At 39.6% G+C, this 27,937-nt stretch overlaps 1 protein-coding gene across 25 annotated transcripts in view; it reads right to left on the bottom strand.

Annotated features, from left to right (window-relative positions):
• GARIN2 (golgi associated RAB2 interactor family member 2) overlaps positions 1-27,937 on the bottom strand; it is a 46,335-nt gene that overhangs the window by 6,891 nt on the left and 11,507 nt on the right. For 23 of the 25 annotated variants that reach the window (XR_013521275.1, XR_013521274.1, XR_008474699.2 and 20 more), the window contains 3 exons: positions 26,199-26,751; positions 22,903-23,150; positions 2,016-2,044 (listed from right to left, as the gene is read on the bottom strand). Coding sequence is in view for 21 of the 25 variants with exons in the window: in XM_054240636.2 (XP_054096611.1) it covers positions 2,016-2,044; positions 22,903-23,150; positions 26,199-26,751 (830 nt within the window). In the remaining 4 variants the exon portion in view is untranslated. The remainder of the gene's footprint in view (positions 1-2,015; positions 2,045-22,902; positions 23,151-26,198; positions 26,752-27,937) is intronic. The other 2 variants (XM_054240641.2, XM_054240642.2) reach the window with 1 other exon arrangement.

Genomic DNA, 27,937 nt, shown 5'->3' with positions numbered 1-27,937 from the left:
ACAGTTCAGTACAGCCTTAAACTCCCAGGCTCAAGCCATCTTCCCGCCTCAGCATCCCAAGTAGCTGAGACTATAGGCACACACCACTATGCCAGACTATGTCAAGTTCTTTTTTAATCCCTCCCACAGCCTACAGAGTGCTGCATATATGATATGTAGGAATCAAATACTGTCTGTGCTAGAAAACAGGTTAAAGAATTAGTCATATATAGGATGAAAAGAACAGTGTCAATGTTTTACATTAATTTGAAACTCCCATGGCTAAAACATGACTGTCTTAGAACGTACACAGAATGTACTTACTGCATGCAATATTTTTAATAATAGTAAGGCTACTAGTAGATTTGTCCTTCCTTTTAGCAAAAAAGAGGAAAATATTTGCATATATTAGATATCACTGAAATTTCTATGAATTTAGTGTGATTTCTTTATGAACTACAGTTTAGAGCAGAAGTTAATAGATGAAAATTCTGTACTGCAAAGAATATTTTGCACTTTTCTCATAAGCTATGATAGCATTTCCTTATAATGTTCTCAGATTCAATAGTATCGATTGGAATATAGGCCAAACCACATTACAGTGAAGTTCCTCTGGTACTTATAGACACTAAAGCCCAATGGGGGCTGGGTGTAGTGGCTCATGCCTGTAATCTCAGTACTTTGGGAGGCCAAGGTAGGCAGATCACTTGAGGTCCAGAGTTCGACTAGCCTGGCCCACATGGTGAAACCCATCTCTACTAAAAAATGCAAAAATTAGCCAGGTGTAGTGTCAGGCGCCTGTAATCCCAGCTACTTGGGAGGCTGAGGCAGGAGAATCCCTTGAACCCGGGAGGCAGAGGTTGCAGTGAGCTGAGATGGTGCCACTGCATTCTGGCCTGGGTGAAAGAGCAAGTCCCCGTCTCAAAAAAAAAAAAAAAAAGCCCAATAGGAAGGCCCAAAGACAATTCCCATTTGTATAAAAACCTGTCCAATAATAATGTCCTTTTTTTGTGGGAGTACATATGACTTGTACATATGACTTAAACTGCCTTCAAGTATTTCTTGCCTTTTAAAGTAATACTTTTTTTTTCTCTTCACTTAAGCCAAGTTAAATGTTCCTTCCATAGTGTTATTTTATGTGCATGACTGAAGCTGAGACTTGGTCCATCTCTCAGATTAGAAAGTAACTTAAAGCTGGTTCAGCACTCAGCAAAGAGAGAGATTTCACAGGTGCCTATATTAAATAGGGCCAGGGTGGTGGCTCACTCCTGGAATCCCAGCACTTTGGGAGGCCCAGGCGGGCAGATCACTGGACATTAGGAGTTTGAGACCAGCCTGGCCAACATGGTTTAACCCATCTATACTAACAATACAAAAATTAGCCAGGCATGGTAGTGAACGCCTGTAATCCCAGCTACTTGGGAGGCTGAGGCAGGAGAATCGCTTGAATCCAGGAGGCAGAGGTTGCAGTGAGCAAAGATCGTTCCACTGCCCTCCAGCCTTGGCAACAGCGAGACTCTGCCTCACAAAAAACAAACAAACATACAAACAAAAACATTAAATAGTATCACTTGGTAGAGGCTAAAGATGTAGGAGGAAAAAGGGAAGCTGGATAATTTTATATTTACCAAAAATTTACTTGTAGACCATTGCCCTTGTATATCAGAAAGGATCACAGATCTTATAATTGCTGTATTTTGGATTCTGCCTGCAGGACTAGGCTTGGCGTGGTTTATGCCTGATGATTTACATCCAGGGAATTGGGAAACTAAACTCTACCAGTGCAGAAAAAGAAAAGTGAAGTAGTAAAGTAGTAAAGTACCATAATGCCTTCCACTTCAAAGATAGCCTGAGGATCGGCTTTGAGAGTTTCTTCAATGTAGTATTCTCAGAATGGAGCACATTGAAGAAAGAAAATGCATCAGAAAGTGTAGCTGAATTCCTTTGCTCTTAACCACCCTATTCTTCCAGGAACCAGAGATGGCTACTGGATACCAGGGATCATGATAAAACATGTAGTGGAATTTGTTCCATACCTGAAGTGTTTGATTCAGTTCTCAAGCTCCTGTAAAAATAAATAGCACATTTAAAAAATTTGCTAGCATAACCACAAATATTTAGAAACGATTTACTAGATATAAAATAACTGGTTATTCTTTAAATGCTTTGTGGGTAGTAATGAAACATGTTTAGCAAGACTAGGTCATTACTGATTATAGAACATATGAGAGTAAAATTATCTAAAACTTCTGCAACATGTGAGCTATTCAATCTGTAAAAGCCATAAAGATTTATTGTATGTAATAATATATAATCTATTTTTATTACATCTATTGCCAGTCACTCCATAGGGCTGCTGGCGTTCCCCAACACTGCTGCCTCCCTGTCCTTCCCTTATCAGGCTGAGAGAAGTTAACTGCTGCTGCTGAGCCTTATAAATAAATAAGGTCAATTATTTTGGGAATAGAAGGTTTCAAAGAGACCTGAGGATAAATTCTGAAATGGCTGGTTAGAAGAAATCACCAACTTCTGGTAGCTTCTTTACAACCAAGTCTGTGGCCTTACTGGGGGTGGCCGTGATTGGGAATATTATAGGTAAATAAAGTACCTTATTTACATTTAATAACATTTCTTATGGTTTATTGGATAAAATAGGAGACTAGCAGTTTTTTTTAGAAGATTTCACTTTCAGAAATGTCTTTGGATAAAGAAGCTTATTTTCTGTGCTCCTAATTTTAAAAATTGATAACAATAATTAAAATACTTATTTTCTTAACCTCTGTGGCATACTAAAATGTAAACTTAAGTCACATAATTTTCACCAAATTCTTATTTCTTGACACATGTTCAATAAATATTTTGGAAGTATTGAATAAAACAAATAGTTCAGGAAGAATAATTATCTTAGCTATTATCCTCCAAAATAAATGTGCAAAGATGTAATTGTGATCCATTATAAGGGGTCTGGCAAATTAACCCACTTCAAGTTCTGCAATGGATCTTTCAGAAAGTAAATGTTAAAATGGTAATTTTCCATAGAGTTCACAAATAAATATTCATATAGTCTTTATCAAATAGATCTGATTACTTAAGTGAAGGTTAAGCTTGATGATAAAATTTTTCAAGAGGCTGAGAAATACCAAGTAAATGTACCTTGAAAAAATAGATGCAAATTAAAATAAAGCCTGCCATTATCCTCTTTAAAACAAAGGAAAGATCCACAGTAGCACTACTGTCAAGATATGAGAAGAAATACAAATGTTTTATAAAGTAAATTCTTCATTTCTAAAGGACCTAAAGTGACAGTATAGATAAGTTTAAATCTCCAGTGTTTTTCACTCATCTAGATTTAAGATGCTCAATTTATATTTTAAAGACTAGTAAATCTGAGGGCAGAATATTCAACAAGGTTATTGTTTTTTTTTTAATTTTTATTTTTTTCTGAGACAAGGTCTCCCTCTGTTACCCAGGTTAGAGTACAGTGGCTCTATCACGGCTCTCTGCAGCCTTGACCTCCCGGCTCAAACAATCCCTCTGCCTCAGCCTTTTGAGTAACTGGGACCTCAGGTACACTACCATGCCCAAATAATTTTTTTCCTTTTCTTTTTTTGTAGGGGCAGGGTCTTGCCATATTGTCCAGGGTGGTCTTGAGCTTCTGAGCCCAAGCGATCCTCCCGCCTGGGTCTCTCAAAGTATTGGAATTACAGGCATGAGCCACTGTACCCAACCTAATTTTTTTATCAGTGTTCCAAAGTACACAGTCAGAAAGTGTTACTGAAATCCATGGTCTTGGAAAAGAAAAATAATATATATAACTTATTTATCAATCTCACAAGCATGACTAAATCCTACAAATATCGGTGCAATACAGCAGTAGTGAATTTCATTCTTTCTTAGAATATTACATCTTTCATTCAGAATTAACATTCTCAAATTAGACTTTAGCCAGTAATTATACTCCTGATGCAAATAGGCAATAAAAAGAAATGCATGCTTTATTAAATTGGGCTTAAGAGGATTACTTATAACCAAAATTTGTTTTGTTTTGTTTTTCTTCATATATTTATTTCTCTCCATTAGAGTTAGCTGATAAATGGCGCAAGGAGCTGAGAAGGCAGGGGCAAGACCTTGAAGAATTTGAGATTTATTAATTCTTAAGATCTTTTATATCTTTGAAATTCTATGATTTTTGCTATTTATTTAGGGATTCATTTTTTCATTGTTTCTGATAGTGATAATAGTGAGGCTAATGAAACAGTACCTGCTGAGCATTTTTCATCCTAAAAATTAAAGTTATTCTTATAATTTTTAATATTTTAAAAAGCAATAAGGGCTAGTATAGAAAAATTCTCAGAGAGTGATGTCAGCAAGATAGATGATTACAGATGTCCGGCGTTCATCCTTCCCCACAAGAAAGGACCAAAGCAATGAATAAACTGCTAAGATGTGACTGGGGTGTCAAAGGAAGGTCACTGGAGTGCAGCCAGGAGCAGAGACATGTCTGTGGTGGTGGAAAATCAAGGAGGGCAGTGTGGAGGCACCCATATCACCCATGGGGATTGGATCTGCCCAGAGTCAGGGGAGACTTCTCATAGCAGGGAAAAGGTAAGCAGAAAAGCCCCACCAGCCCCTATAGCTACCAAAAACACCTACAGTTCTTACAACAGGAGAATCCACAGTCCTCACAAGCCCTGAGCCTAGTTTGGAGAGTTGCTGGGAATTCACACAGTCGCAATGCCTCAGGTTAAGAGCACAAGGTATGCACTCCTACTCCCCAGTCACCATCGGTGAGCCAAGCTGCTGCTTGAGACCAGAGCCATCTCTGGAGAGTACCCTGCTCTGGGAGGCCACTGGCCACTGCATCTCTCCAGCCCTAGGGCTCCATCTTCATCCCACCAAGCCCACACCAGTGGCTGAACACCACAACACCACCTGTGGCAGAACCTGGGCCAGGATCTGCTGTGGCTTTGGTTTTACACAGCAGGGAAACCAAGCCTCACGGCTGCACTTCGAGCCAAAGGGAAGAGCATGGAAGTCTTATCCATGGAAAACCTTAAGCAAGCCAAATGGTGCATACACACCCTCAAGTGAGAGAGACCCCTGAGCTGTATCTGAACAGCTGATACACCCCCGGTCAAGCAGAACAGCTATGTACCTATGATTAGAACATGAAGAAACAGTTCCACAGTGCCTCCATCCCTTACAGACATGTTCCTGGCCTGCCCAATGACCCTGTACCCACAATCAGGGCCTGAGACACAGTCATGCAGGTTGTTCCTGACAGGCATGCCCCAGGCCAGCCAAGCATGCAAGAACCCATATCCAGGACCAGAGAAACAGCCTTATAAGCCACCCCAGGTGGACATGCTCCAGGCTGCCAAGTAGCCCTGTACCCACATATCAGGCCTCAGAAATAGCCCACAGGCTGCCCCAGTGGGCATATCCCTGAGTTGGCCAAGCAGACTTGCATTGGTGTTCCAAATTTGAGAAACAGCTCTGTGGGCCACCCCCAGTAATCATGCCCCCAGATCACCCACACCCAAGCAGCTGTGCACCCACATCCCAGGCCTGAGAAACATCTCTGTGGGCTGCTACTCATAGACAACAACTGTGTGATCATGCTCCTGGCCACAGTAACAGCCCCATGGCCCCAGACTCAGCAAGCCAGACCCAGGTTGGCCAACCAACTGTGTGCATGTGTCTGTCCCTGACCTGAGACACAATCTGGTGAGCCCACCCTTGGCAAAGCTGTACCACTGATGCCACAAACTCTCTAAGCCTAGGCTACTGAGAAACTTGCAAATACTGAAGAAACCGCATGGAGATTACACTACTGTATCCACTTAGAACCAAAGCCAACACAACCCACTGAACTGACATCCCAAGACCCATTCATACAAATAAGTCTTTCCCTGTGACACTACTCCATAATATTGGAAGAGGCATTTTTTCCACTAGATGCATAGAACTTAATGTAGGACCATAGGAAACATGACACTTCCAAAGGAAAACAGTAATTCTCAAGTAACAGACATCAATAATAAGAAAATATATGAAATGTCAGAAAAATAATTTAAAATAATAAGAAAACCTTTTAAGTCTCAGTATGGGTCATGCATGAAAAAAAAAAGATAAAAAGAAAAAAAGAAACCCTAAAGATTAAAAATTTTCACAGATAAACAAAAACTAAATTTTTCACAGATAAACAAAAATGTATCATCACTAGGTTAGCCTTACACAAAATACTCAAGGGACTTATACATAGAAATGAAAAATGGTAGCCACCATCATGCAAACATGCAAAACTATAAAACTCACAGGTAGAGCTGATACACAAAGGAAAAAGAGACAGGAATAAAACCTTATCATTACAGACAATCATTCAACTGCAAAAATAAACAATAAGAGAGGAAGTAAGGAACAAATATATAAAAAACAATGAGAAAACATGTAACCAAATGACAAGAGTAAGTCTTTACCTATCACTAATAACCTTAAATATAAATGGATTAAATTTCCTACTTAAAAGATATAGACTGGCTGAATGTATATTTTAAAAAATGACCCAGCAATACATTGCCTACATGAAACTTACCTCACCTGTAAAGATACATATAGATTGAAAGTGAAGAAATGAAGCAAGATATTCAATGCAAATGGAAACCCAAATCTGGCAAGAGTAACCATATTTATATCAGATAAAACAGACTTTAAACAGAAACTGTAAAAAAAAAAGATGAAGAAAGTAATTATATAACTATAAAGAATCAATTTAACATGAGGAGGTAACAATTTTAAATATGCATGTTGCACTGGAGCACCCAGATCTATAAAGAAAATATTAGATATAAAGGCAAATATAGATCCCAATACAATAACAGCTGGGGACTTTGACACCTACTCTTAGAATTGGACAAATCATCTAGACAGAATATCATCAAAGAAACATGGAATTTAAACTGCATCACAGACCAAATGACCTAACAGACATTTGTAGAACATTTCATTCAACAGTTGCACAGTATGCATTCTTTTCATCAGCATATGGAATATTCTCCAGAACTGATTCTATGTTAGGACACAAAACAAATCTCAAAAAGTTTATCCAAAAAATTTTAAAAATCAAAATCTTATCAAGTATTTTATCTGACCATAATGGAATAAAACTAGAAATCAATAACAATAGGAACATTCAAAAGTATGCAATGCATAAAAATTAAACAACATGGGAGGAGGACTCAAGATGGCGCTGTGAGAACAACCCAGGATTGGAGCTCTCGTTGAGTCCACGGAGAGGTGAGTCGGAGCTGCATTTCCAGACTGACCTTTGTTGCCCACAGAACGGGAAAATTCCCAAGTGAAGAGGAGACGCGGGACGCCAGGCAGAACCTCTGCCTGGCGAAGCCGGCAGCCGGGGTGGCGGCGGCCGGCCCTGCCCAGCGCTCCCCACAGGGCGCACTTGTCCGGGTGCCCTGTTGAACTGGCAACCAGAGACGTGAGAGGGCTGGACTTGAGACTGAGCGAGACTTGGACAGTGGGCCAGCCCAGGGAATTGCAGGGACAGAGCGTTTGGGGTGGCCCAGTGGGATGAACAAAACCGCGATTTCAAACAATCCCCGTGCAGACGGCCCGAGACGCTCTGTGGGGGAGGGGCGTCCACCATTACCAAGGCAACCTGCCCCAACTGAGATATACGCCCATTGCTGACGCAGCCAGCCATTGCCGAGGCAACCCGTCCCTACTGAGATACACGCCCACTGCTGATGCAGCCTGCCATTGCCGAGGCAACCCGCTACAACAGAGAGACTCCGCCGCAGGGCGTGGTGGAGAACACAGCAGAACAGCAGAGCCTGCACAACAGGGCGAACCACACAACAGCAGGGCGGAGCCTCGGCAGGCAAACAGTGGCTAGTCTGCGTCCTAGCTGGGCAGGACCTCAAAGGACATCCAAAAATAAAGCCCAAACCCCTCAACACAGAGCATTTGAGAAAATAAAGGGTTTTTTTAATGAGCTCTGTTGCAGCAGAATCAAACATAGCAGCCTAACGGCCCTGAATGAACAACAGAACTCACAGCTCAGCAATTGAGCTCCTATAAAGTACAGACTGTCTCCTCAAGCAGCTCCCTGACCCCTCTATATCCAAAAGACTGACATTTGGCAGGCATCATCCTGGGACAAAGATAGCAGAAAAAGAAACTGGTAGCATCCCTTGTTGTGCCACAGCTGCTAGAGGTGCACCCCACACAAGCAGGGCCTGGAGCGGACCTCAGCAGTCGTACAGCGAAGGGACTAGACTGGTAGAAGGAAAACCAAGCAACAGAAATACTTCATCATCAACATTCCGGGTGTCCACTCAGAGACCCAATCGAAAAGTCAGCAACTACGCAGACGACAAGTGGATAAATCCACAAAGATGGGAAGAAACCAGCAAAAAAAGGAGGAAAACACCCGAAACCAGAACACCTCACCTCCTAGAAAGGACCAAAACTCCTCACCAGCAAGGGAACAAAGCTGGACGGAGAATGACTGTGACGAAATGACGGAATTAGACTTCAGAAGGTGGATAATGAGAAACTTTTGTGAGCTAAAAGATCATGTATTAAATCAATGCAAAGAAACTAAGAAACTTGAAAAAAGATATGAGGAAATGATAACAAGAATGGATAACTTAGAGAGGAATATGAATGAATTAAAGGAGCTGAAAAACACAATACGAGAACTTCGCAAAGCATGCACAACTTTCAATAGCCGAATTGACCAAGCAGAAGAAAGAATATCTGAAGTCGAAGACCAACTCAATGAAATAAAATGAGAAACCAAGATTAGAGAAAAAAGCGCAAAAAGGAATGAACAAAGTCTCCAAGAAATGTGTGACTATGTGAAAAGACCTAATCTACGTTTGATAGCTGTACCAGAAGGGGATGAAGAGAATGAATCCAAGCTGGAATATACTCTTCAGGACATCATCCAGGAAAATTTCCCCCACATAGCAAGACAGGCCAACACTCAAATGCAGGAAATACAGAGAACACCACAAAGATATTCCGCAAGAAGAGCAACCCCAAGGCACATAATCGTCAGATTCAACAAGGTTGAAATGAAGGAGAAAATACTAAGGGCAGCCAGAGAGAAAGGTCGGGTCACCCACAAAGGGAAGCCCATCAGACTCACAGCAGATCTCTTGGCAGAAACACAAGCCAGAAGAGAGTGGGGGCCAATATTCAACATTCTTAAAGAACAGAACTTTCAACCCAGAATTTCATATCCAGCCAAACTGAGCTTCAGAAGTGAAGAAAAAATAAAATCCTTTGCAAACAAGCAAGTACTCAGAGATTTTGTCACCACCAGGCCTGCTTTACAAGAGCTCCTAAAAGAGGCACTACACATAGAAAGGATCAACCAGTACCAGCCATTCCAAAATCACACTAAATGCTAAAGAGCATCAACATAATGAAGAATCTACAACAACTAACAGGCAAAACAGCCACTTAGCATCAAAATGGCAGTATCAAATTCACACATAACAATATTAACCCTAAATGTAAATGGGCTAAATGCACCAATCAAAAGACACAGACTGGCAAATTGGATAAAAATCCAAAACCCATCAGTGTGCTGTATCCAGGAAACCCATCTCACATGCAAGGATACACAAAGGCTCAAAATAAAGGGATGGAGGAAGATTTACCAAGCAAATGGAGAGCAAAAAAAAGCAGGAGTTGCAATTCTCATCTCTGATAAAATAGACTTTAAAGCAACAAAGATCAAAAGAGACAAAGAAGGCCATTACATAATGGTAAAAGGATCAATACAACAAGAAGAGCTAATGATCCTAAACATATATGGACCCAATGCAGGAGCACCCAAATACATAAGGCAAGTTCTTAATGACTTACAAAGAGACTTAGACTCCCACACAATAATAGTGGGAGACTTTAACACTCCACTGTCAATATTAGACAGATCAACCAGACAGAAAATCAACAAGGATATCCAGGGCTTGAACTCAGACCTGGAACAAGCAAACCTGATAGACATTTACAGAACTCTCCACCCCAAATCCACAGAATACACATTCTTCTCAGCACCACATCACACCTACTCAAAAATTGACCACATAATTGGAAGTAAAGCACTGCTCAACAAATGCAAAACAACTGAAATCATAACAAACAGCCTCTCAGACCATAGTGCAATCAAGTTAGAACTCAGAATACAGAAACCAACCCAGAACCGCACAGCTTCATGGAAACTGAACAACTGGCTCTTGAATGTTGACTGGGTAAACAATGAAATGAAGGCAGAAATAAAGAAGTTCTTTGAAACCAATGAGAACGAAGACACAACATGCCAGAACCTCTGGGATACATTTAAAGCAGTCTCTAGAGGAAAGTATATAGCAATAAGTGCCCATATGAGGAGAATGGAGAGATCCAAAATTGACACCCTATCGTCAAAATTGAAAGAGCTAGAGGAGCAAGATAAAAAAAACTCAAAACCCAGCAGAAGACAAGAAATAACTAAGATCAGAGTTGAACTGAAGGAGATTGAGACATGAAAAACCCTTCAAAAAATCAATAAATCCAAGAGCTGGTTTTTTGAAAAGATCAACAAAATGGACAGACCACTAGCCAGATTGATTAAAAAGAAAAGAGAGAACAACCAAATAGATGCAATAAAAAATGATAAAGGGGAAATCACCACAGATTCCACAGAAATTCAAACCATCATCAGAGAATATTACAAACAACTCTATGCGCATAAACTAGTAAACCTGGAAGAAATGGATAAATTCCTGGACTCCTGTGTCCTCCCAAGCCTAAACCAGGAGGAAGCTGAAACTATGAATAGACCAATAACAAGGTCAGAAGTCGAGGCAGCAATTAAGAACCTACCACACAAAAACAGCCCAGGTCCAGACGGGTTCACAGCCGAATTCTACCAGACAAACAAGGAGGAACTGGTACCATTCCTTCTAAAACTATTTCAAACAATCCAAAAAGAGGGAATCCTTCCCAAATCATTTTACGAGACCAACATCATTCTGATACCAAAACCCGGCAGAGACCCAACAAGAAAAGAAAACTTCAGGCCAATATCCATGATGAACGTAGATGCAAAAATCTTCAATAAAATATTGGCAAGCTGATTGCAACAGCAAATCAAAAAACTTATTCATCATGATCAAGTAGGATTCATCCCAGGGATGCAAGGCTGGTTCAACATACGCAAGTCTATAAACGTAATTCACCACATAAACAGAACCAAAAACAAAAACCACATGATTATCTCAATTGATGCAGAGAAGGCATTTGAAAAAATTCAACAGCCCTTTATGCTAAAAACCCTCAATAAACTCGGTATCGATGGAACGTATCTCAAAGTAATAAAAGCTATTTATGACAAACCAACAGCCAATATCATACTGAATGGGCAAAAACTGGAAGCATTCCCTTTGAAATCTGGCACTAGACATGGATGCTCTCTTTCACCACTCCTATTCAATATAGTGCTGGAAGTTCTAGCCAGAGCAATCAGGCAAGAAAAAGAAATAAAGGGTATTCAAATAGGAAAGGTGGAAGCCAAATTGTCTCTATTTGCAGACGACATGATAGTATACCTAGAAGACCCCATCGCCTCAGCCCAAAAACTCCTGAAACTGATAAGCAACTTCAGCAAAGTCTCAGGATATAAAATCAATGTGCAAAAATCACAAGCATTCCTATACACCAATAACAGACTTAAAGAAAGCCAAATCAAGAACGAACTGCCATTCACAATTGCTACAAAAAGAATAAAATACCTTGGAATACAACTCACAAGGAACGTAAGGGACCTCTTCAAGGAGAACTACAAACCACTGCTCAACGAAATCAGAGAGGACACAAACAGATGGAGAATCATTCCATGTTCATGGTTAGGAAGAATTAATATCGTGAAAATGGCTATACTGCCCAAAGTAATTTACAGAATCAACGCTATCCCCATCAAGCTACCATTGACTTTCTTCACAGGACTGGAAAAAAACACCATGAACTTCATATGTAACCAAAAGAGAGCCCACATAGCCAAGTCAATTCTAAGCAAAAAGAACACAGCGGGGGGCATCACACTACCGGATTTCAAACTATACTACAAGGCTACAGTAATCAAAACAGCATGGTACTGGTACCAAAACAGAGATATAGACCAATGGAACAAAACAGAGGCACCGGAGGCAACACAACATATCTACAACTATACAATCTTTGATAAACCTGACAAAAACAAGCAATGGGGAAAGGATTCCCTGTTTAACAAATGGTGTTGGGAAAACTGGCTAGCCATGTGCAGAAAGCAGAAACTGGACCCCTTCCTGACACCTTACATTAAAATTAACTCCAGATGGATTAAAGACTTAAACATAAGACCTGGCACCATAAAAACCCTAGAAGGAAATCTAGGCAAAACTATCCAGGACATAGGAGTAGGCAAGGACTTCGTGAACAAAACACCAAAAGCATTGGCAACAAAAGCCAAAATAGACAAATGGGACCTAATGAAACTCCACAGCTTCTGCACAGCAAAAGAAACAGTCACTAGTTGTCGGCAACCAACAGAATGGGAAAAAATTTTTGCAGTTTACCCATCTGACAAAGGGCTGATATCCAGAATTTACAAAGAACTCAAACAGATTTACAGGAAAAAAACAAACAAGCCCATTCAAAAGTGGGCAAAGGATATGAACAGATACTTTACGAAAGAAGACATATATGAGGCCAACAATCATATGAAAAAATGCTCATCGTCACTGGTCATCAGAGAGATGCAAATCAAAACCACATTGAGATACCATCTCACACCAGTTAGAATGGCGATCATTAAAAAATCTGGAGACAACAGATGCTGGAGAGGATGTGGAGAAAAAGGAACACTTTTACACTGCTGGTGGGAGTGTAAATTGGTTCAACCATTGTGGAAGACAGTGTGGCGATTCCTCAAGGCCTTAGAAATAGAAATTCCATTTGACCCAGTAATCCCATTACTGGGTATATATCCAAAAGACTATAAATCGTTCTACTATAAGGACACATGTACACGAATGTTCATTGCAGCACTGCTTACAATAGCAAAGACCTGGAATCAACCCAAATGCCCATTGATAATAGACTGGATTGGAAAAATGTGGCACATATACACCATGGAATATTATGCAGCAATCAGAAATGATGAGTTTGTGTCGTTTGTAGGGACATGGATGAATCTGGAGAACATCATCCTCAGCAAACTGACACAAGAACAGAAAATGAAACACCTCATATTCTCACTCATAGGTGGGTGATGAAAAATGAGAACACATGGACACAGAAAGGGGAGTACTAAACACTGGGGTCTATTGGGGGGAAAAGGGGAGGGCCAGTGGGAGGGGGAAGTGGGGAGGGATAGCCTGGGGAGAAATGCCAAATGTGGGTGAAGGGGAGAAGAAAAGCAAAGCACACTGCCATGTGTGTACCTACACAACTGTCTTGCATGCTCTGCTCATTTACCCCAAAACCTAAAATCAAATAAAAAATAGAAAAAAAAAAATTAAACAACATGATCCTAAATGACCATTGGGTGAAGGAAGAAATGAAGGCTGCTGTTTTAAATTTACTGATACAAATGGAAATAGAAATAGAATATATCAAAACTACTTATGGAGGCACAGTAAAAGCAGTATTAAGAAGCAAGTTTATAATAATAAATACCTACATCAAAAAACTATAAAGATGTCAAATAAATAACCTAATGATACACCTCAAGGAACTAGAAAAGCAAGAATAATCCAAACTCAAAATTAGTAGAAGGAAAGAAATAATAAAAGAGAAGAAATAAATGAAATGGAGACTGAAAAAAAAAACCCAAATGATAACAAAACATGATTAATTCTGTGAGGCCAGCATTGTTCTGATACCAAAACCAGACAAGGACATGACAAAAAAGGAAGACTACAGGTCAGTAGCCGAGATGAATATAGATAACAAAATCCTCAACAAAATCCAGAGAACTGTACAACACAAGGAGTAAACCGTAATGTAAACTATGGGTTATAGTTAATAACAATGTATTCATATGTATTTGCTCATTGACTATAACATTCAATGTATTTGCTCATTGACTATAACAAATGTACCACATGTAGGATGTTAATAGAAGATACCACGGGGGATTGTTAGGAGGGCACAGTGGGATGCATGTGTGGAACTCTATGCACTATTTGCTCGGTTATTTTGTAAATCTGAAACTGCACACAAAAATGAAATGTATTAATCATTTTTCAGAACATTTTTAAAAAGGCATTCAAAGTGAGTCTAATGGTCTAGGGCATTTGTTTTGGGCAAGGAAAGAAGTAGCTGAAATGATTCACTTAACTTTGTGAGATTTTTTGTGAGTTTTTTTGTGGTATGTTTTGAAGTGTCAGACAAGGGGTAGGGACACTGGATTTGAGACATAAGAATGAAATAAAACATAAGGAAGACATCAGAGTGACCAGACCTGATCAATGATTATTTAGGACAAATTCCTAAGTGGGATGGATTAATTTAATCTCATTTTTTAAAATAAATCTTAGGCTTTCTAATAAAGCCTTACTCATGTACTATAGTGAAAGGTACATTTTCCACTGAGCAGCACCTGTATCTGTCCTTCTGTAAATTATATTCCTGTATCCCTTTCCTATTTCTAATGGCTTCTGTTTTTTTCTTCCTACTTTAAATCTTTGTACTTTCTCTTCTAACACATCAGACTTACAAGTTGTCCTTGTCATTATTTACTTACACTGAAATAACTCAGTGGTTACCAAAAAAAAAAAAAAAAAAATAGATCAGTGTTCTGGGGAGAAATTTATTTCAGTGACTTCTGTGCCTTCAGTAAAAATAGGAAAATGTCTGTGGGTGGTAATAGCAATTCCCGCGTTGAACTGTATTTTTTATCTTTTTGAGCGCCTAGTCCTGGAAGAAAGCTCCCTGGAAGATTCCTAGTAGAAAGCTCCCTGGAGCTTGAGCCTATATTTCTTTCCACAGCTATAAAGCAGAGTTTTTATTTTGACTCTAGGGCTTCAGGAGAAGCCACTGTGAGAGAAAAACTTTGCTTGGTATATAGGACTGACTTCTCCTAAGGAAGTGGTTCTCAAACCTGAGTGTACATTAGAATCACTTGGAAGTTTATTAAAACACAGAATTCTCTGCCCAATCCCCAAGCTTATGATTCAGTAAGACGGGGTGGGACCTAAGAATTTATGGCTTTAACCAGTTCCCAGGCGATGCTGCTGGTCCAGCGTCATCACTTTGAGAACAACTGGTATAGAAACCTTAGATATTTAACAATACTTTGCTTGAGCAGTCAAGAGCCAACAATTTCAATGCCTTGACACTTGGATCTAGAGGCTCTGGGATTATGAAAAATGTAGTGCTCAAACAGCTAAAGCAAACTACTCTGATTTCAAGGTTTGTGGCTCTCCTAAGGATCACTCATATTCCTTTGTTTCCCTTGGCTTACACTTTGCTAGGAAAGAAGACTTTTTAGAGAAGACAGCTTTGAGTAGTTAATCCTCAGTTGAATATTTTTGTGTACTATATATACATATGTATGTGTGTATATATACATATATTTGTATATATATGTGTGTGTGTGTGTGTGTGTGTATACACATATATAATAATAATTATTATTTTTTGCAACAAGATCTTGTTCTGTCCTCCAGGCTGGAGTGCAGTAGTTCTATTATGGCTCACTGCAGCCTCAACTTCCCCAGGGTTAGGTGTTACGTTGCCCAGGATGGTACTCCTGCTGTAGCTTCCATCTCAGCCTCCCTAGTAGCTGGGACTACAGGTGCATGCCACCACCCTTTGCTAAATTTTTGTATTTTTTTTTGTAGAGACGGGGTTTTGCCATGTTGCCCAGGCTGGTCTCTAACTCCTTGGCTTGAGTGATCTGCCCACTTTAACCTCTCAAAGTACTGGGATTACAGGTGTGAACCACTGAGCCTGGCCCTATGATACATTTTTTTGTCAGAGGAGCCATTGTAAAGAAGACACATTTTTTCTTTAATCTCCTCTATTGAAAATGAATTATTAGTGACAATAACGATCATTTACTGAGCAACTAATATGTCCCAAGCCCTCTTTGTACTTTCATCACTCTGCTTCTCAGAACCTTACAACGTACCTAGTGTGTCTACTGTTTTCATTTCATTACACTCTTCTAAGGAATACCCTAGAGCACACTTATATTTGATTTTAGCATGCATTCCATTATTCATTTTAGCAGACCTTCACAGTGATTAAGATTACATTATAAGAAACATGAAAGTGTCTAGGCAGGATAATGCTTAAAGTCTATCCAGAACAAATGGCTTAGTGTTCATTTTTGAGAAGTTTTGCTGGGACTGACTTTACAATCTACAGGTTTTACAATCTACAGAACCTACAGAAACTGGTTCTGTTGTTTTTCAATATATAATAAATAAGTCTTTTTAAAACATTTACTTAAGAGTCAGTGACTTGCTCCATCACCCCAGCTGGAGTGCAGTGGCTTAATCATGCTCACCACAGCTTCAGAGTCCTGGGCTCAAGCTACCCTTCCACTTTTGTTTTAGTGACAAGGTCTTGTTAAGTTGCTCAGGATGGTACTCCTGCTGTAGCTTCCTGAGTTGATGGGATTATGGGCTTGTGAGCCACTTTGCCCAGGTTATTTTTTAAACTGATTGCTATATTCCCTAATAATAAAAATTTCCTCTCTGTTAAAATAGTTTTTACTTTAAATCTACTTTTAAAATGTAGCTTTCTGTGAACTTCCTCATACATTCAAATATGGTCATTGTCACCTATTAATATTCTCCTATCACCTCAATTTTTTTTTTACTACATTAAAAATATTTAATCAGTTTTGTGCTCTTTTTCCCAGTTCTTCTCTCGGTTCGGTTTATTGGGTAGTATAGCGGAAAAATTACTTCAGACATCCTGTGTGGTAGAGAACCATATTTGTACTGTATTCAGTGTGAGTCAAATCTACATTAAGTTTTTTGATTCAGTTTAATCTTTGCTTGAGCCTATCTTCCTCCCTCTTTCCTTCCACCCTATATTTTATCCATATGTATATCTAGATATACTTTGAACAGTTACCATGTACCTGGCATTGTGAGCATTTTAATATCAGCTATTTAATCCTTATAGCAATTCTACAGGTTAGATATTATTCCATTTACAAATGAGGAAACAGGCTTGAAGTTAAGTAACTTGCCCAAGATCATAGAGCTAGTAAGATAGAGAAGCCAGGATTTGAACCCAGAGATCTGACTGCAAAGCTTTTTCTCTGTTTTCTTTTTTGGAGGCAAGGTCTACCTCTGTCACTTATGCTGGAGTGCAGTGGTGCGATCTTAGCTCACTGCAACCTCCATCTCCCAGGTTCAGATGATCCTCCCCCCTCAGCCTTCCGAGTAGCTGGGACTACAGTCACACGCTACCACACCCAACTAATTTTTGTAGAGAGAGGGTTTCACCATATGGCCCAGGCTGGTCTCGAACCCCTGGACTCAAGCAATCTGCCTGCCTTGGCCTCCCTAAGTGCTGAGATTATAGGTCTGAGCCACTGAGCTCATTCTCTATTGGCTATGTTAAACTGTTTCCCAGTGAATGAATCCTAGATTGTTTCCCTTTTTTTTTTTTTTTTTTTTTTTTTGAGACAGTCTCTCTCTGTTGCCCAGGCTGGAGTGCAGTGGCACAATCTTGGCTCACTGCAAGCTCTGCCTCCTGGGTTCAAGTGATTCTCCTGCCTCAGCCTCCCAAGTAGCTGGGATTACAGGTGAATGCCACCATGCCTGGCTAGTTTTTGTATTTTTCAGTAGAGATGAGGATTCACCATATTGGCCAGGCTGGTCTCAAACTCCTGACCTCATGATCTGCCCTCCTGCGCCTCCCAAAGTGCTGTGTTTACAGGCATGAGCTACTCCACCCAGCCCAATTTACTTTTTAAATTATATGTGTAATTAATTATATAATAAAAGTTTAATAGAAGCATCTATCAATAGCTACAACAAATTATTTATTCCATTAATCATCAACTATGCCCAAAGTGTGGTTTCTTCCCAGACTATAGAAATAAAATACAATTGTATTTACATTTTTTGGAAGTTTTTGCTTTTCTAGCTTATAATTCCTTATTAGTCATGTAGGCCTTTTTTCTTTCTTCTTCTTCTGCCTTTTTTTTTTTTTTTTTTTAAATAGAGACAGGGTCTCCCTATGTTGCCCAGGTGGATTTCAAACTCTGGGCTCAAATTAACATTTGTTAATTGTATCCTTTATTCCTGGGCTCAAGCAATCCTCCTGCCTCAGCTTCCCAAAGTGCTGGGATTACAGGCAGGAGCCACCATGCCAGCCATAGCTCTTTTCACTGAAATTCTACCTATGGCTTTTTTTAAAACGGGGCTCTGGTGTTTCACTAAATTGACATACTATTTCCTGGTTAGCCATTTTCCTACTAGTGAGCATTTGGATTACTTAGAGGTTTTCATTATGAAATGCTGTATTCAGATTAGTTATTTTCCCCTTTGAATTATTTATTTGACTTATGTTACTATAAGTAAGGGAGTACAAACATCTGGGGTGTGAATTGACAACCATTTACAGTGACACCATGAATGTTGTTGACACCTAATGAAAAGCTAACTAGCAATTGCTTAACTTGTATTTCTTTAATTATTAGTGAGAGTGATTCCTTCTCAAATAGTTGTCTTCTGGGGTAAATTTTCTATTTATGTGCTTAAATTATTTGTTAATTGTATCCCTTACAAATTCCTATCAGCTACTTGTATATAAAGGTAATCTGTTATGCTTTCTCTCCTCTGTTGTCATACATTTATGAACGTATTTATTTATTTATTATTATACTTTAAGTTCTGGGGTACATGTGCAGAACCTGCAGGCTTATTATATAGGTATACACATGCAATGGTGGTTTGCTGCATCCATCACCCCATCATCTACATTAGGTATTTCTCCTAATGTTATATCTCCCCTATCCCCCTCCCCCTGCTATCTCTCCCCTACCCACCCCACTACCCCTTGCTATCCCTGCCCTAGCCTTCCACCCCCTGAGAGGCCTTGGTGTGTGATGTTCCCCTCCCTGTGTCCATTGTTCTCATTGTTCAACATCCACTTATGAACGAGAACATGTGCTGTTTGGTTTTCTGTTCTTGTGTCGGTTTGCTGAGAATGATGTTTTCTGGCTTCATCCATGTCCCTGCAAAGGACATGAACTCATCCTTTTTTATGGTTGCATAGTATTCTATGGTGTATATGTGCCACATTTTCTTTATCCAGTCTATCACTGAAGGACATTTGGGTTGGAAATGTATTTATTAAAAAGAAAAAGATTTATTTGGCAGATATTTGTAATTGTTATTGCAGTCAATGAACTTGAAACTCTATTCCCCCAGAGGTACATACTTCCTCAGGTCTCTGCTCAAATGGCCTTGACCACCTATATAAAATGTCTCTCCATCTTCCTCTAATCACTTTAACTCTATATTCTCTTTTTATTTTCATGACAGCACATTCCAGCTGGCATAACATATATTAACTGTGTCCCCCACTAGAAAAAAACACTTCATGAGATAGGGATTGATCATTTTTGCTGCTGTATCCCCAGCGCGTAGTGCATAGGAAGTGCTCGTAAATATTTTTGAGTGAATGATGCAAATTCTGCCATTGAAAATTACTATTATTGTAAGTAGACAATAAATGATCTTTCCTCTGTAAATGAGGCAATGATACCATCCCATTTTCTTCTGGCTCATTATAGTTAGTTTTAAAATAATTTACTCTTTTCTTATCTGAATTTTTTAATGGTATTTCATAAATTTTTGGCCAACATTTTCCTAGAATTTCGCTTTTTCCATGCTTTTGAATTCCTATCAGTTTGGATCTATTTTTGTATCTTTTTTTTTGAGACAGCCTGGGGTGCAGTTATGTGGTCATAACTTACTGTAACCTTGAACTCCTGGGCTCAAAAGATCCTCCTGCCTCAGCCTTTCCTGTAGCTAAGACTATAGTCTCATGCCATCACACCTGGCTACTTTAAAATTATCTTTGTAGTGACAGGGTCTTGGTAAGTTGCCCAGGATGGTCCTTCCACCTCAGGCTCCCAAAGTGCTGGCATTATAAGCATGAGCCATTGTGCCCAGTTATATCTTTATTTCTATATTCTAATCTTTGTACTGGTAGTTCTGATGGGCATTTAATTATAACATGGCTTAAGATTCTATAGGACTGAGTAGACTGTTGACACTTTTCATTCCAATTGTTTCCTTGAGATTTTTTCTTTAACTTTTTAATATAGAAAATCAAACATGCTAAATTAGAATAGTATAGGAATTGGAAAACTTTTTTTGAATACACAATAGAATATTTTTGACAAGGCAAAACAATGATCCTAGCATTTCTGCTTTCCTTTATATTAGCCAGTTTTTGTAAGTCCCAAGTTTATAATGAAAATATTTTCACCATGTACAAAATAGTTTCCCAAATTATAGTAACATATTATCATTGTTCTTTTAATTCACCAAGCCAGCTTTGGGCCCTTCTGTGTGTCCAGCATGTGTTATAAGAGGTGTGAAGGATACCATACAAAGAAGAGTGCTCCCTACCTGCAAGGTGCTTATAATCCAGTTGGGAAGATAAAAACTGTAAGTGAAAGAACTAGGGAATATCCTGCCATCATCCTAGCTTTATGCTCTGTACAAACCAATGATAGGCAGCTTATAAAGATTAAATACATAACAAATGAAGCAGAGAAAGCAGCTAAGAACCTGCAGTAGGTGAGCGAGAAACAAGTTTCTTTCCAAATGCATGATTGTCTGTCAGCACTGGCCCAGAACAGGGAGACTGACATTTTATCCTCAACTAGCCAGGGAGGTGGTCATACCTAGTGCAATGCTAAGCACTCAACTAGATAGGTAATTTTTTACAAGTTTTAAATGTGAACCTAATGATCCAGTTTCTGATTTTTGTTGTTGTTACATGAATAAGTTATTTAGTGGTGATTTCTGAGATTTTGGTGCACCTATCACCTGAGCAGTGTACGGCTCTACTCAGTGTGTACTGTTTTACCCCTCACTCCCCTCTTACCCTGTTTCCTTGAGATGTTTACCCCTATCTAGTTCACATCCTTTTTTTCTATACAATTTTATGACTTCTATGAGATATCGTATTGAGATGTTAATTGGTATTGCATTTAAATCTACTTATGCAGAAGGAGAATTTAGTTTTCCTTATTCAAGTTGTCTTTTATTTCTGCCATTAAAGTTTTATAATTCCATTTATATAAATCTCTTATCAGTTTCACTAAATATTTGTTTTTTGTTGTTGCTATTGAAAAATACACCCTTTTTTCAATATATTTTTGGCATGTAAAACTATTTTTTTGCATTTATCTTATAATCTATAACCTTCCTAAAGAAACTAAAATTTTGATTCTCAAATTTTCTAAATATGAATTTCTATTTGAAAAGTGATTTAAAAGATTTATTATTTCTTTGTATTTCTTAGTCCTATTAGCTTACTAGAAACTTTTATATTACATAGAAATGTTAATGGGAACATTCCTAATTTATTCTAAGTTTTGTTTTTGCTTGAGACAGGGTCTCACTCTGTCACCCAGCTTGGAGTGCAGTGGCATGATCTTGACTCACTGCAGCCTTGACCTTTCTGGTTCAAGCAATCCTCCCACCTCAGCCTCCCGAATAGCTGGGACTACAGGAATCCACCACCACTCCCGGCTAATTTTTGTGTTTTTTGTAGAGATGGGTTTCACCATGTTGTGTTCTAAGTTCTAAATAGAACAATTCTAAATATCCTCATTAAAAATGATATAGGCTCTGGTTTGTGGTAAATATTCTTTATTGTGCTAAAAGAAAACTCACTACTATGTAGATCTTTTCTATGATCAAGAATATCAAACATCATCAAATGTATTTACAGTATCATGGTTTTTCTATACTTTTATATTTTAATAATGATTGATATTAAATGTTTTCCTAATTTTATACTAAGCTTGCTATATTTTCCCTGCTATGATTTTAAGACTTCAGCATTTATTGTCACAAGTAGGATTAACTTTTTCCTTTTCTCACTACTGCACTTAACTAGTCTTTAAAAAAGAAAAGAAAAGTTATTGGTTGGAAGTGTAGAGAAAGATAAGGGATACATAGAAAATATGTATAGAAGAAACTATAGAGAAGTATAAAGATGTATCTTTAATAAAATAAAAAGTACTCATAATCACTATTGAAGTCAATGCCTCTACTCCAAAATATTTGAACACTGTGATTCTATTATATTTTCTTTCTTTTTTTCTTTTGAGACAGAGTCTTGCTCTGTCACCCAGGCTGGAGTGCAGTGGCGTGATCTCAGCTCACTGCAACCTCCACCTCACGGGTTCAAGTGAGTCTCGTGCCTCAGCCTCCCGAGTAACTAGGATTACAGGTGCCAGCTGCTATGCCTGGCTAATTTTTTTAGTAGAGTCGGGGTTTTGCCATGTTGGCCAGGCTGGTTTGACTTCTGACCTCAGGTGATCCGCCTGCCTTAGTCTACAAAAGTGCTGGGATTACAGGCGTGAGTCCCCGCATCCGGCCTCTGTTATATTTTCTAAAGCACATACAATTGACTTCAGGTAGACAGCCCAGAATGCTAACTGAGTAACATGAGAAGTTGGCATGAAAACAAAAATTAGCCAAGGCTGAACCAAATGTGGGTGATTCAGAGTTGACTATATCATCATGCAGTTACACTGCATCTGTCTCTGAGAATCTTCAGTGGCAGATTCCTGAGTTGAAAGACTAAAGCACACACCTCTTTACTAATATTTCATGTCTTAGAATTCCTTTGGCATTTTCCTGCCTCACATACCTGGATTCTTCAGCCTTGAGAGCTGTGCTCTTAAAATCGGACATCTTTTCTTCAGAGGTCTTATCCTCCATCTCCTTGGATGTATTTGCCTCACTTTCTACTGGAGTCAAGGTAGTTTGAAAATATCCTTTATCTTCAAAAGTCACTGTTAGGTTTGAGATGGTGACATGTTTTGGGGATTCTTTCAACTCACTCTTACTTTTTGTATCTTGTAGACACCCAGGCTTCAGAATGTCTTTCATTTTTTCCTTTAAAAATAAAAAGCAGCAGCAAATCAGGTAACAGAAGAGCATCAGCTAATAGATGTTTGTGGAGCAGCATCTAATACAGGCACCATTTCATTCATTGTCACTGAGCCCCTGTAAGTAGTAAGGAGGGAGTGAGGCTTAGAGTGGCATAACCACAAGGAGTGCCCAGGGTGTGTTGGCGGCAGGCTGTGTGGGAGCCAGGGCCTGCCCCACTGCAGCCTGACACATGTTCCCAAGCTCGTGTTGTCACCTCACAGAAGACACTTGTCTTCTAATTACAGTACTTCTCTGTGAATTGTCAGTGCAACAAAGGTTTCCCAGAAATGCCACTGATTCCCCAGTCTGAGTTAGCTCTTAATTAGAGCATCTAATAGGTGACAGGGGTTGGGGGCTTATAATATAAAAAAGATTTTTTTTTTGTTAAATGACTTATAACCTATATCTAAAATTGAACACTCTAAAACCCCCCTTCCTCCTAATTTCCCAGTTTCTGTTAATGTATCACCTCTACCAGCTGCTCTCTGATTCCCTCAGAATCACTGAGGCCTCAAGGCCAGTGAGGGTTAGCAGGCCCTAAAGCTGGCTCTCTAATGTTCTTCATGTCTGCACCTTCTTCTTTCCACTGCCCCTGCCTAGTCCATTACTTCTTGATATGGTTTTTTCCCTTGAAAATCTCATGTTGAAATGTGACCTCCAATGTTGGAGGTAGGCCTAGTAGGAGGTGTTTAGGTCTTGGGGGCAGATCCCTTGTGAATGGCTTGATGCTGTCCTCACCATAATGAATTCTCACTCTGGTTGATATGAGATCTGGTGTTTAAAAAAGGCTAGCACCTCTTTCTTCTTTCTTTTGGTCCCTCTCTGGCCATGTGATGTGCTGGCACTCCTTCCCTTCTGCCATGATTGTAAGTTCCCTGAGGCCCTCACCAGAAGCAGATGCCAGCATTGTGCTTCCTTTACCACCTACAGACCCATGAGCCAATTAACCTTCCTTTCTTTATTGATCGCCCAGCCTCAGATATTTCTTTATAGTAATCCAAGAATGGCCTAATACACCTCTATTACATTTCCTTAAAAATAGTGCAATACTTTTCTTCCTTAAAGATAAAGCTCCTGACAATATAAGTCATGTATATTTATTATAGCATATTTGGAAAATCATATAAGGAATAAAGTTAAAGGTAGTATGTTACTGCTTGCCAAGGTGGGTGGATCACTGAGGCCAGGAGTTTGAGACCAGCCTGGGCAACATGGAGAAACCCCATTGCTACTAAAAATACAAAAATGAGCTAGGCATAGTGGTGGGCACATGTAATCCCAGCTACTCAGAAGGCTGAGGCATGAGAATCACTTGAACTTGAGAGGCAGAGATTGCAGTGAGCTGAGATCCTGCCACTGCACTCCAGCCTGGGCAATGGAGTAAGACTGTCTCAAAATAATAATAATTAATTATTGCTTATATAATGCCACTGCCCAGAAACAACTACTCCTATGCACATTTTACTCTCATCTTTTTGTCTATTTATTTTGTTTATGTCTACTTTGAGATCATCTTGAAGTTCCATCTCCTTTTTCACTTAACATTTTATTATAAGCATTTTCCTCCTGTTATTAAAAATTGTGTAGAACTATTTGAATTTTTCCTAACTAAAAATTAGTGTTTTTGTTTTGTTTTGTTTTTGTTTTCTGAGACAGAGTCTCACTCTGCCACCCAGGCTGGAGTGCAATGGCACACTCTTGGCTCACTGCAATCTGTGCCTCCCAGGTTCAAGCAATTATCCTGCCTCAGCCTCCCAAGTAGCTGGGATTACAGGCCCCCACCAACACACCGTCTGATTTTTGTGTTTTTTGTAGAGATACGATTTTGCCATGCTGGCCAGGCTGGTCTTGAACTCCTGACCTCAGGTGATCCATCTACCTCAGTCTCCCAAAGTGCTGGGATTACAGGCATGAGCCACCATGCCCAGCCCTGCCATCATTTTTCTTTTTTTTGAGACAGGGTGTGACTCTGTCACCCAGGCTGGAGAGCAGTGGCATGATCTCAGCTCACTGCAACCTCTGTCTCCAAAGCCCAAGCAGTCCTCCTCCCTCAGCCTCCCTAGTAGCTGGAACTACAGGCACACACCACCATGCCTGGCTAATTTTTGTATTTTTAGTAGAGATGGTGTTTCACCATGATTCCTAGGCTGGTCTCGAACTCCCAGACTCAAGCAATCCACCTGTCTTGGCCTCCCAAAATGCCAGGATTACAGGTGTGAGCCACTGCACTGGCCTTTTTTTCTATTGTGTACCTAGAGGAAGTTTTTCAGCAGTAGTCTTCATATCTCTTTACCAATAATCCATCCTCCATTTGCTTAATCTTTTAAAAATACAGCTTTTTTGTTCCCTTGCACAGGAGACTTTGGTTACTAAGCTTTGCTCAAATAGTGAAGTTCTCACTTTTAAATTTGACTCTCAAGGTTTTCAAATAACTTTCCAATCCTATATTCTACTATTCTCCACCTATATTATTCTCCAGCCCAACTGAACAAAACATTTTTGGACATGACTCTCTGGCCTTTTCTAAAGCCACTCAATTTGTTTTTTATTATCCTATTTCCATCCTTGTGTTTACCCATCAAAGTTCCATCCCATCCTTCAAGATACTGGATACTGATATATATTTTGAAATTGGAAAGTAACCCTTACATTGTATTAATATCCTCATTTTAGAAGTGAGAAAACTGAGGCTCGTGGATTCTGTGACTTGGGGAAAGTCACACTAGTAATATGTCACAGGTTGAATCTAACTCGGGTCTTCTGATTCTGATTCTAAAGTTATTTTCATTTCTGATACTGGGCTAAGATTGATGTTAAGGGTGGTCACTGCCTATTTCAGGAAACATCTTACAACTCCTTTACACAAGGATTCGGAGATCAAATCTCACTATTAAAATCAGGTTACAGTTCCATAGCATTTTGATCATCAATGTCAGCTAACCAAGAAGTGTGATCTTGGTAATCACTCTAGTTCTCAATTATTAAGACATGAAAGTCTTCGGTGACACGTACCTTTTCCTCTTGCTTGGCCCTGATTAAGTCATTGTTTTCAAACATGACTGTGACTCCTGAGCATTTTGTAACATCCAAGCTGTCTGTGACTTCTGTGGCTTCTCTGACTTCTGTGACTTCTGTGACAATTCTTACATCTGGGACCTCTGGGACCTCATTTTCTGGAAGATCTGTGACATCTGTGATGTCAGTGATGTCTGTGAATTCCGAGAAATCTATGCTGTCCCTGACATGTACAGGGCCTGTACCTGCATGCATGTATGGGATCGGGATGGCTGTGAACGCTGTGATATCCATCACGTTCATGGAGCCTGTGATGTCTGTGCTATTCGTAATTCCCGAGAGACTTGAAACCTCTGACACTTTGGAAACTTTGGCTTTCTCCTGATTCAAGAGGTAGATGAGGGCCACCCACTGAGAAAATAAGGTGTCCTGTTTACATGCAGAGGCACAGAGCTGTAAGTAGTAGGCGCGACCACTCACCAGCTTTACTTTCAGGCGCATGTTCTCAGCATCATGCACAGAAAGAGTCACAAACTGGAGAGGGAGAAACCTGCAAACAAGCACACATGTAACATCATCTGAAGACCTGATTGGAGGCCTATATATATAGTTTTTGTATTTGGGTTGTTTGTTTTGAGACAAGGTATCACTCTGTTACCCAGGCTGGAGTGCAGTGGTGGTGTGATCATGCCTCATTGCATACTTGACTTCCTGGGCCCAAGTGATTCTCCCACCTTGTCCTCCTGAATAGCTGCGACAATAGGTATGCACCACCATGCCTGACTAGTTTTTGTATTTCTTGTAGAGACAAGTTGTACAAGGTAGTTTTGTATTTTTTGTAGAGACAAGGTTCACCATGTTGCCCAGACTGGTCTTGAATGCCTGGGCTCAAGCAATATACCTGCCTTGGCTTCCCAAAGTGCTGGGATTACAGGTACGAGCCACCATATGCAGCCTTTTTCTTATTTTTTATAGTAGTTTGAAGAATGAGACTCAAGAAACCAGACTTTTCTCTCAGATAGGTCTGGGTAGGGGCTCCTGAGGACCATCGCATCTTAATCATATGACAAAGACTCTGATGCATAAAAACATCAGAATGGACCGGGCACGATGGCTCACGCCTGTAATCCCAGCACTTTGGGAGGTGAAGGCTGGTGGATCACCTGAGGTCAGAAGTTCAATACCAGCCTGACCAATATGGTGAAACCCTGTCTCTACTAAAAATACAAAAATTAGCCAAGTGTGGTGACATGGGCCTGTAGTCACATCTTCTTGGGAGGTTGAGACAGAATTGCTTGAACTCGGGAGGTGGAGGTTGCAGTGAGCCCAGATTGTGCCACTGCACTCCAGTCTGGGAGTGACAGAGCGAGACTTCATCTCAAAAACAAATAAAACGCATCAGAATGCCAACTATTTACCATTAGAAAGTGTCCATTTAAATTCATCCTTCAAAGTTGAGACTTAAAGTTAAGCAATTTACTCAAGATCATAGAGCAAGTTAGTGGCTGAGACAAGACCAGAGTTAATTCTTTTGGAAGCTGGGATGCTGGGGAAGAGGAGGCATGTTCTAGAAAGGCAGTTTATTATGTGTCTTCAGTTTTTGTTAATTAGGTTTAATTTTTAAAAAATTAACTGCCTGTTTAACATGCTTTATCATACATGATTTCCCCCATCTTTAAGGATGCTCCTCTTTGTCATTGGCAGCAGAAAGTGCAAGTGAGATGCTCCTTTAGCAC

This window comes from Callithrix jacchus, chromosome 8 (assembly GCF_049354715.1).
Source record: "Callithrix jacchus isolate 240 chromosome 8, calJac240_pri, whole genome shotgun sequence".
NCBI lineage: Eukaryota > Metazoa > Chordata > Mammalia > Primates > Cebidae > Callithrix > Callithrix jacchus.
Note: the sequence above shows the minus strand (reverse complement) of the source record. Positions and strands in the feature narration are given on the sequence as shown.